General features: G+C 34.2%; 1 protein-coding gene across 1 annotated transcript; it reads left to right on the forward strand.

Annotated features, from left to right (window-relative positions):
* The first annotated feature begins 73 nt into the window (after positions 1–73).
* On the forward strand, positions 74–7,334 carry Gsc (goosecoid homeobox). Its single transcript, XM_015336145.2, has 3 exons — positions 74–1,515; positions 2,650–2,939; positions 6,865–7,334. Exons 1-3 carry the CDS (start codon positions 1,017–1,019, stop codon positions 7,129–7,131), a joined length of 1,056 nt encoding a protein of 351 aa, XP_015191631.1. The 5' UTR covers positions 74–1,016; the 3' UTR covers positions 7,132–7,334.
* The last annotated feature ends 2,347 nt before the right edge of the window (positions 7,335–9,681 follow it).

The following is a 9,681-nucleotide window of genomic DNA, read 5'->3' on the forward strand; positions in this document are numbered from 1 at the left end:
ACGGGAGGAAAGGAAGAAGAGAATGCTTCGCGAACAGGGTGGTGGAAAAGTGGTGGAGCCTGAAAGAGCCACGCCCCGATTGTAGAAACGTTGAACGTGGAGAAATCGGAGGGTGTCTCTCTATCCCCGCGTTTCAGCTCTCAACTCGGGGGTGGCTCTCGTCTCTACGTCCTATGGTGAGGGACACGAACGCAACCACCACACAGAGGTCACCGCGCGCACCGAAGTCGAATCACAGTCGTATCTTTTATCACCGCGATGTCACATAACATTCACGCGTGTCATCAAACTTCAAAATATCGAACTTTACTTATCTTAAATTATCTATCGTATTAATAGTTGCTTGATTCTTCTTATTTTTTTCGGTTTTTTTCCTTCCTTCCTTTCTTTTTAATTTTAATATTTTCTACCCTTAATCTCCCCAAAATTAGTTCGATATCGTCGAGGGAAAGAAATATTTATATATTTATTTGTTTATAAGAGAAAGTATATATATTTTTTTTCAATCGTTTGGGTGGAAGGAATTATTATAACATCGTATGCGACAATTACCATTTTTTTTTTTTTTGAAATCGTAAGACGATGATAATAAGTGCGCGATGATCATAAGAAAATTACGACAATGGCCGATCGTGGTGTTATTACGAAGTACTTGTTGTGATCTAACGATAGATAATATTCGAGATTATTGTTAATTATGTGTAGAAGATTAGTGGTGTACCTATATAATATATCATCTTCTTCTTCTTCTCTCTCTGAATCGAAGATCGTTGATGATTAATTTCGAATTTTACTTCGAATCTATTTTCACTCGGAGAGAGGGATTCTTGAAAAAAAGTTTAATCGTGAGTTTGGTAGTTCGAATACTGTGATATTTGTACTTCCAATAAAGGAATTTTTGTCGTTTCAACTATCTAATACTTGTGAAGATAAAGAAGAGTAAGAAGAAGTAGAAATAGAAGAAGTGGAAGAAGAAAAAGTAGAAGAAGAAGACGAGCAATATCAAATCACGTAACATGGTAGAAAGTATTTATGCTGGTGATTCACCGAGATCACGTTCACCGATGACGGAACCATCGAGTCCTCTTCAAGATGGTCCCGGTATATCCGGTTACAATCATCGTTATTTATACAATTATTCACCGGAAGGTCCGACACAACATAAATTAAAAAATCACGATGCACAAAATCACGCATCCACGAGGCGACATGAAGTGGAGTCACGTGAAAGAACGTTCTCCAGGAGTCCAGTGAGTTCAGAAGAGGCCGGTTATCGACCTCGAGAAATCTCAAGGCCAAGTTCCTCAGCTACCATGTCTTCGCCAACCTCTCTATTTACCATTGACAGTATCCTAGCACCTAGACCAATAGCTAATATACCTCCTACCAGTACTACGAGCTTAAACTCTATGATACAGAATCCAGAAAGCGTCGGTTCGCCATCAAGGACAACAACCATACACCCTCTTCAACAACAGCTTCATCACTTGGCCTTCACATCGGCGGATTTTTTTGGTGTGTGTTATTAATCATTTATCATCTAATACAAACAAATGTCTCGTTAATTAATCCTATCCTCCTAAAGAAATATTTTCGTTTCATTCAATCGAATTTTATACATTTTCGTAGGAGAAATTAAATTTATAAGAAAAAGAAAAAGAAAAGAATGATCGAACCAAATCTTAACTCGTGTTTTACTTACTGCGCGTTGAAACGAAGCGATCTTTTGGTCACGAGTAAAAAAAAATAATAAAAGAATAAGAGAGAAAAAAAAAGAAGAAAAGGAAAGAACGACGTGCAAATCCCTTGAGGCTCGACGCTTCTCGTACCGAAATTTCCTTTATGCCTGGAGGGCTTTAAGTATTTCCACGAGGCAAAGAGTCTTGCGAGTAGTCTCTGCTCTTGTTGGGGATGCGCGTGCTGAAATCCGTTTCAATCACGCACGAATGATTTGCCTCCTCTTGCAATCCTGTCCGGAGCTTGAGAAAGAAAGAAAGAAAGAAAAAACTATATATATATATATATATATATATATATATATATATATATATATATATATATATATACGAGAGAAAAACGATGTGATAAAAGATAGAAGAAGAGAGAGAGAGAGAGAGAAAGAGGAAGTTCGATAAAAGCTGAAATTCACCCTTCGTGCATTTTTATGCGCGAGACGTCGCGTCTAAGAAGCTTTTTTTTTCTTTTTTGTTGTTGCGAGATTTTAAACTAAAACGTCCCACGGGATCGAGAGAGCTCGTTCGTTCGCTTTTTCATCCTTTTTGCACCATCAAATGGGGACTCCCGTCGGTTTCACCCTCTTTCACTCCGTTTACTATATTTTAAATAGTAAATGGTTCATATCTTATTGTTATATATTCATTTTTTACATTTTTATTAATCTAATAAACTGTATTAGAAAATAATATATTTTTTTAAATAGTTTTCTTAGTATTCTGTAAAATATTATCTTCATTTTCGAATGATAAATATTAGATTGGTCAATAAGTAACGTAAAACATTTTCGATGTTACAAAATAATGGTTCGTTATTTTATTAATAAACCACCCACCTTCTTCCCCTATATTAATTATCCGTGATAATTATTGTGTATTGTGTATATTAAAGAAAAATGTGTTCGTTGTGTTTTAGCCGCCGCATATCCTGCCTTATATCCAGGACAATACGTAGCTGCTATGGCTGCAGCAGGAGTATCTCTTCATGGGCAACCAACGTTTTATCACGCTGGTCATCCTTATCAAATGAATCCAAGCACGCCAGGTGTTGGTCCAATGACGAAAAGGAAACGCCGTCATCGGACGATATTTACGGAAGAACAACTGGAACAATTGGAAGCTACTTTTGATAAAACTCATTATCCTGACGTGTTGCTTAGAGAACAATTGGCACTTCAAGTTGATCTCAAGGAAGAAAGAATCGAGGTGAGTTTTATCTGTGATAAATTCAAAGAAAATAAATCTTAAATTATTATTTGATTATTTAAGATCTTAATTGTTCTAATAATTAACGTGTTAATACTGATCAAATTTTGCGTTGATCAATATTTTTCACGTATAAAAAATATGTGAGAATTAAAGTCTTCTTATTAGGGATAGGGGTTGGGATTCCTAAAAAGTAATATTTGAACGATGATAAATCAAACTTGGTAGACAAATTATTTCGAATATTGGGTTGTCAATATTTTGTATGTATATAAAATATGAGAGAATGAAGTATTAGTGACAGGTAGTATCCCAAAAAATGGTATTTAAATGACGGTAAATCAAGCTTGGTAGACAAATTACTTTGAATATTGGTTTTCGAAGAGACAAACATTGGGAACATCCGAATACGGTTGAGGGGCTGCACGCACAATTTGTAACGTCGACAAACTTTACGGTCCATCCCCAGTGTTAGGACGAGCCTAAGTATACGTTAATACAGTGGCAGCCACTGTGCGTTTGCTTTGTTTGATATTATAATGGACAAAAGCCAATAATATTTTAATGCGTCTATTAAAATTTAGCGAGTGGGAGATTATTTATCGCATATATGGAGCAACTTAAACCAACAAGTTTGCTGCTGGTTGCTAGATTAAAAGCTTTACCCGATAATGTGTTTGCTTCGATCATAGTCATAATTACGTGTATGTCTACGCGTGTCACACATATACATTCACACACATAATGGTTTACAAAAGAAAGAGAAAGAGAGAGAGAGAGAGAACACATTACGATTTTCTCTGTGTACTTACAATGTATTGAAAGAGTTTATGTGTTTTCTGAGTTAACGTTGACACACATATTGAGTATCACACTCTATAGTAAGTAATATTTTTTTTTCTTCTCTGTCGTGCCACCCTCATCCCACACCAGCCTCCCTTATTACTCACTCGATCTCGTTTAACAATTTTTATTTATTCAATTAATTGATTCGAGTAAAAATCTCACGCGTGAGAGAGAAAAAAAGGAAGTCTAACAATAAGTAAACGATGTTAAATACACGAAGAAAAATATTGTTCTAATCCGACGGTAAGAAGTCAAGAGTGAGAGAAAGAGAGAGAGAGAGAGAGAGAGAGAGAGAGAGAAAGTAATAAAAAAAAATTACAGAAGATAGAAAAGGAATATCGAATAATATTTTAAATGAGAGGTTAACATTAAAAGAAGATATTTAAACAAATGTGAAACGTTTGAAGTTCATGTCAAACAATTTGTACCGAAAGAACGTACGTTAAAGCTATCGTAAAGTCATTCACACTCGAGCCGGCCACCGTGAGCCCACCCACGTAGTCGGCATTGACAAAGAGAATCCTTCGTCTTGAGAGTCTTTAAAGATTTAGAAACAACATATACCTGAGTTGCACCTGCCGCAACAAGCAATCAAGCAAGCAAGCTAGCCAGCTAGCTATCTAGCCTTAACGTTTTACGTTTTAGTACGTGTTTGCACGGAATTAGTAGGAAAGCGACTTTTGATGCATGGAACAAGACGAATATAAGAATAGAGGAAGAATAGAAGGAGATGAAACAGGAGATGAGAGAAATGACGAGGAAGAAGGGGACCGACCCATAAGAGGAAAGGACACACGGCCAAAAGGGAACACAGACTCCATTCGAGTATTCTCGTGTTTGAAGAAAGTAAGAAGGGAATTTGTTTGTTCCTACGAGACGATTCCACGCTTATTTTCAAGATACGAACGCACCCACCAGGCACGGACGGATTCTCCTTAGATTATTTCCACCTTTTTCTTTTCTTTTCTTTTCCTATCATCGTTTACTTTCCTAGGATTCATTCATCATTCGTCCATTAACACTTTGAACACCAACCAACCATAGTTGATTACTCGGGCGACTTTATTTTCTTGGATAATATTTGTCATTGTTTTTTTTTTTTTTTTTTTATTACAGTATAATACGATGAAAAATTTTATGAAAGTTATTAAATAAATATACGTCGATTTACGTAAGATTGATTTAATAATCAAAGTGTTATCAACGAACAAAATACTTCGTTTAAAATATTTACAAAAATATTGTTTTTTTTTTTATAACATTTCTAAATTAGTCCGTTAATATAACAATTTTCTATAATATATATATATATATTCTATTAATTTGATTGAAAAATGATTTTATTTTATTCGATATAAAATTTGTTCGCGTTTCGTTGTAACACATTTTATACCCTCGTTAAATGTAGACAACAAGAAAGAAAAAGAAAAAGAAAAACAATTTGTTAATGGTATTTTTTGGAGGTAGAAATGTCACGTTTGTAAATGTAATATGGATATCGATTGTCGAACGTAAGCTTGCAAATCTATTCGGACAGGCGTAAGGGACAAATGGTGATTTCTAAATGTGGACCGTTTGATCTTTCGTCAGCTCCCCCCTCGTTAAGAATCATCGTCAATTCGAGTACACACATTAATGGATGAAATGAAATGCTCTCTTAGTGCTAGATGCCCCGAGCAATTATTCTCCTAACTAGAAAATACTTTTTAAAAAGGGTGTTGTTAAAAAGAGAGAGAGAGAGAGAGAGAGAGAGACAGATAAAGAATGAGTGAGAAATTAGAGGGTGAAAGAGAAAATGAAAGAGAGAAAAAGATAGAAACTGTATTCGTGTTGGCTTCACGCTTGAACCTCGGCGTGAAAAACTTTTCGGAGATGATAATGAAAAAGTAGACGACAGGATTATGAGCAAAATTAATCTTCCATGTTGCACGCGTTTGAATAATGCAATATACAAAACAGTTCTCCTCGTTTGCATAATTTTTTACGTTTGAAACGTTGATGGATATATTCTTCCCGGTTGCATATTACGTAGTAGGTACCTTCATCTCTATCTCTCTCTTCCTCTCTCTCTTTTTCTGTCCATCTTTCTCGTTTTTGTATTCGGGTATAAAACACATAACGATTTAACTGTTATTAAAATTCTTTTCTCCGAACATGTAGCGTACGTCAAAAACACAGTACTAGCATGTTTTACTAGTAAGTTTTTCATTTTGGCAATGTGCCATTATAATTATAATTATTACTATTATTATTATTATTATTTGTCGTATACCGAGTAAATAACTAGTTGAAAAAACTATATACGGATGATAAGTAAACGTACTATGATTTTAATATAATTGTATTATTAATCTCGAGGATGTATCTACTACTATCGGCAAAAAGATTGAGTATCGTTATGTAAATTGAAAGAAACACGTGATATTTATAAGAAAAAATCAATATCTTTTTAATAACTAAAGTAGATTTATTTATTGAAAAAAAAAACAAATATTGTCACACATCATTTTTCTTTATCAAGGAACGAGTATTAATTATAATTGAAAATATTTTTTGATGCTTCTCATAAAAGTTTTGAAAGAAAGGATTATAAATTCCGAGTATTGTAATAAACTGAGCGTAGGAATTATACAAGAATAATTATAGACATAAGAAAATACTGAAATCCTTTAAAAGATTTTTTACAGTTTAAATAAATGTTTTTTTTTTTTTTATATAATAGTATATTCGATTTATAAACGAAAATTAACAAACGATTGTAAACCTTATGCCGGTAGTGTATGAATGTATGTATTTATATTATATACGTGGAAGGGAATGTACGCGGAGCGAAGGGGTGGTCGAAAAGGGTGTTCGAGGGTTGAATCGGGTAGGGCGTTGTGTATTGCACGACTATCATTTTCAATCTTAAAACGATCTTCGTCTATCTCTCTCTCTCTCTCTCTCTCTCTCTCTCTCTCTCTCTCTCTCTCTCTCTCTTCTCATTCTCTATCTGAACGGGATTCGTTCGGGAATACCCACAAATGCAAATGCAATCGTCCATCGGTGGGCTTCCTTCATAAAGCAATCCGTGTTCTAGGTATGGTTCAAGAATCGTCGTGCCAAGTGGCGCAAACAAAAACGCGAGGAACAAGAACGCATGAGAAAACTCCAGCTGGAACAACGTCAACACAACGAGGATGGAGTATCGACTGCATCGATTAGGGTTACCGATCATTTAGCCTTGACCAGACAACAGCAACAACAGCAACAACAGCAGCAACAACAACAACAGCAGCAACAACAACAGCAACAACAGCAACAACACGAACAAGAAACTGACAGTTCGGATTTGGAAGTCGCGTAGTCGCTAAAGGATTTTTATTCAAAATCATTTTTTTTTTCTATCTTTTTTTTTATATTTTTTTTTTGTCCCAATCAAGCGTCGCCATCGAAGCCACCAAAAGTAGACTTTTATTATCACCTGGGGAAGCCTGTAAATACGGAAAGTAGAATGTAAATATTACCTGTAAATATGGCTAACGATGAATGTGTATAAACGAAATAAATTATTGCATCTAACAGATAATAAGATTTCAAGACTTTTTTTTTATCTATCTAACTATCTAATATAATACTTCAAAAATATGTCGTTCTTGTGTAGAAAAGTTCTTTTTTTTATTATATTTATTAATTCTTTCTCGTCTTTCCCTTTCGAATTTTATTTCAAATATCGTATATAAAATATTATTTTTATATGAACCGTAAAGTATACAGGTATATCTAGGTATAAATTCATATATATATTTCTTAATTGAAATATGCAATTCTGCATTCTTTTACACTTTAACAAATCGGTATAGTTATTTCAGGATTTAACTGGTTATTTCACGAATTAGCAGATTTTACAAAGTAGCAATACAACATATACATAAAAGTAACTTCCTATAGGAGTGCCAAAGATATTGCTGAGTACTAGTTCAGTGAAAGGTAAGTTTTAGGGAAGTTCGTATACTAGTACAAAAACCCTGAGGGCTATCAGAAACTAAGTCACGCTGAGTTGTACACATTTAATAAGATCCATGCTGATATTATATTGAAACCTAAAGAGACTATCAGCTTATCTATCATTTATTTTATACCATTATTTATTTTCACATTCATATTTTAATATAATAATAATTTAACAGGTTTGTTGAACAAGTTAATAACACAATTATTAATTATCATTATTATGCTGGATAATTATTAATTGTGTTTATTGACTTGTCCGAAAACCTGATAAATTATTAATTGTATTTATTTTATTTGACTTTTTTTCTTTTCCTTTTTTTAATACCAACATACGTCAAGAAAATACAGTTAGAAAATGTTGTACAATTCAAGCATCATCTTCAGTCTTACAACACGTTTTATTGATCGTTTTTCTTTCTTCCGCTCTTCTAATCTTCCACTTTCTCATTTGTCTTTTTTTATCATCGTCATAAGGACATACAACTTTATTTCTCTTAACCCTATAATCAGTTATTTTCGGTTTGCCAATAGGTAAATCGGCAGGTCCAGTAGTATTAAGGTCAACAACTTTGAGTATTTCAATCGGATTAAGAGAAAATCTACTGCATTCTGGTGTATTTATAGTTAAGATAAGAACGATCATGAATTTGTAAAAATACGTGGCTCTCAATAAATAAGCCGCACCTTCCCCATATTGAAACAACGGTGGTCCAAATGAATTAACGTCGCACATGTAATAAGCACCGCAAAATTTGAACACACCAAGACAATAACTTTCACAAGTTAATATTCCAAAGTGATATTTCATAAACATTTGTTCTAATGATTGCCAAAGATGTTTATTATTTTTAGCATAAAGTCTACCACAAATTGCTGGTAAAACATTAGCCTCGAACATTGTGTCACCTATTTTGAAATGACTCATGAGATATCTGTTCCAACAACTGACATGACTATATTCCGGTTTATTTGACTTAAATTCAGCTTCCAATTTGCTTAATGTGTAATATCTGTCACCACACATGATTATTACATCAAGAGTCTTAGAACTCCAATACTCCGGTGCCATAATCCTTGTCATACCAGCGCAAACAACGTAACAAGCGTAAGCCTGGAATCCACGGTTCTCTCTATCGAACATACCGTCGGTTATGTGAAGTTCACCCCATAAGGAAAATAATTTGTTTGATTCTTCCACGTAATACTGATGCCAACGCATTCTTGGAATAGATCCAACATCTTTGCCGGATGATTTTTTCCTTGCCGACGGTCCGCACTTAGCCCATGATATCTTAAATAATTTTAACCAAGTTGGTTTTTCTATTTCATCTTTATTAACATCACCACCTTCTTCTTGCTCGATCGTACATGGATCTCTCCAATCCAATGGATCAAATGGACAATCGTCGATTGTTTTTCTTTTACACGACGAGTTCCTACTTTCGGTTTACGTTCGAGTAATTTGAGATTGTTCAATTGACAGCAATGATAAATCATATGAAAGATTTGAATCGTAAATACGTCATTTTTGGATTTAGTTTTGCCTTCTTCTAATTTTTGTTCTTCCACAATTTCCACTGTTTCATCTCGTATTTCTTCTTCCGTATCTACATTTTCTTCAGTTACCCTAACTTCTTTTTCATTCTGATCAACTTGAATTGGTTCTACATATTCAGGAACCGGTATTTTTGATTTTGGAATATCATAAACATAAGCACGAAGTAACAATACGATTAAATGCCTTTTCAATGATTGTCTCGTACAAAATTTCATGATACAAGCGTAACCATCGTCGTTCCAATAACCAAACTCATCGCATCGATATGGATTATACAAATACCAGAAAATACCGTCTTGCCAAAATGCCAATGAATATTTGGTCGTACGAAAAATACAATTACGA

This window comes from Polistes dominula, unplaced genomic scaffold (assembly GCF_049000335.1).
Source record: "Polistes dominula isolate Pdom_NZ unplaced genomic scaffold, Pdom_raw_medaka contig_82, whole genome shotgun sequence".
Taxonomy (NCBI): domain Eukaryota; kingdom Metazoa; phylum Arthropoda; class Insecta; order Hymenoptera; family Vespidae; genus Polistes; species Polistes dominula.

Bases quoted from the DNA above. Each gene is read 5' to 3' on its own strand.
- Gsc (XM_015336145.2), top strand. From the start codon at position 1,017: ATGGTAGAAAGTATTTATGCTGGTGATTCACCGAGATCACGTTCACCG. The intron at 1,516-2,649 runs GTGTGTGTTATT...GTTGTGTTTTAG, and splicing joins CACATCGGCGGATTTTTTTG to CCGCCGCATATCCTGCCTTA. The intron at 2,940-6,864 runs GTGAGTTTTATC...TCCGTGTTCTAG, and splicing joins TCAAGGAAGAAAGAATCGAG to GTATGGTTCAAGAATCGTCG.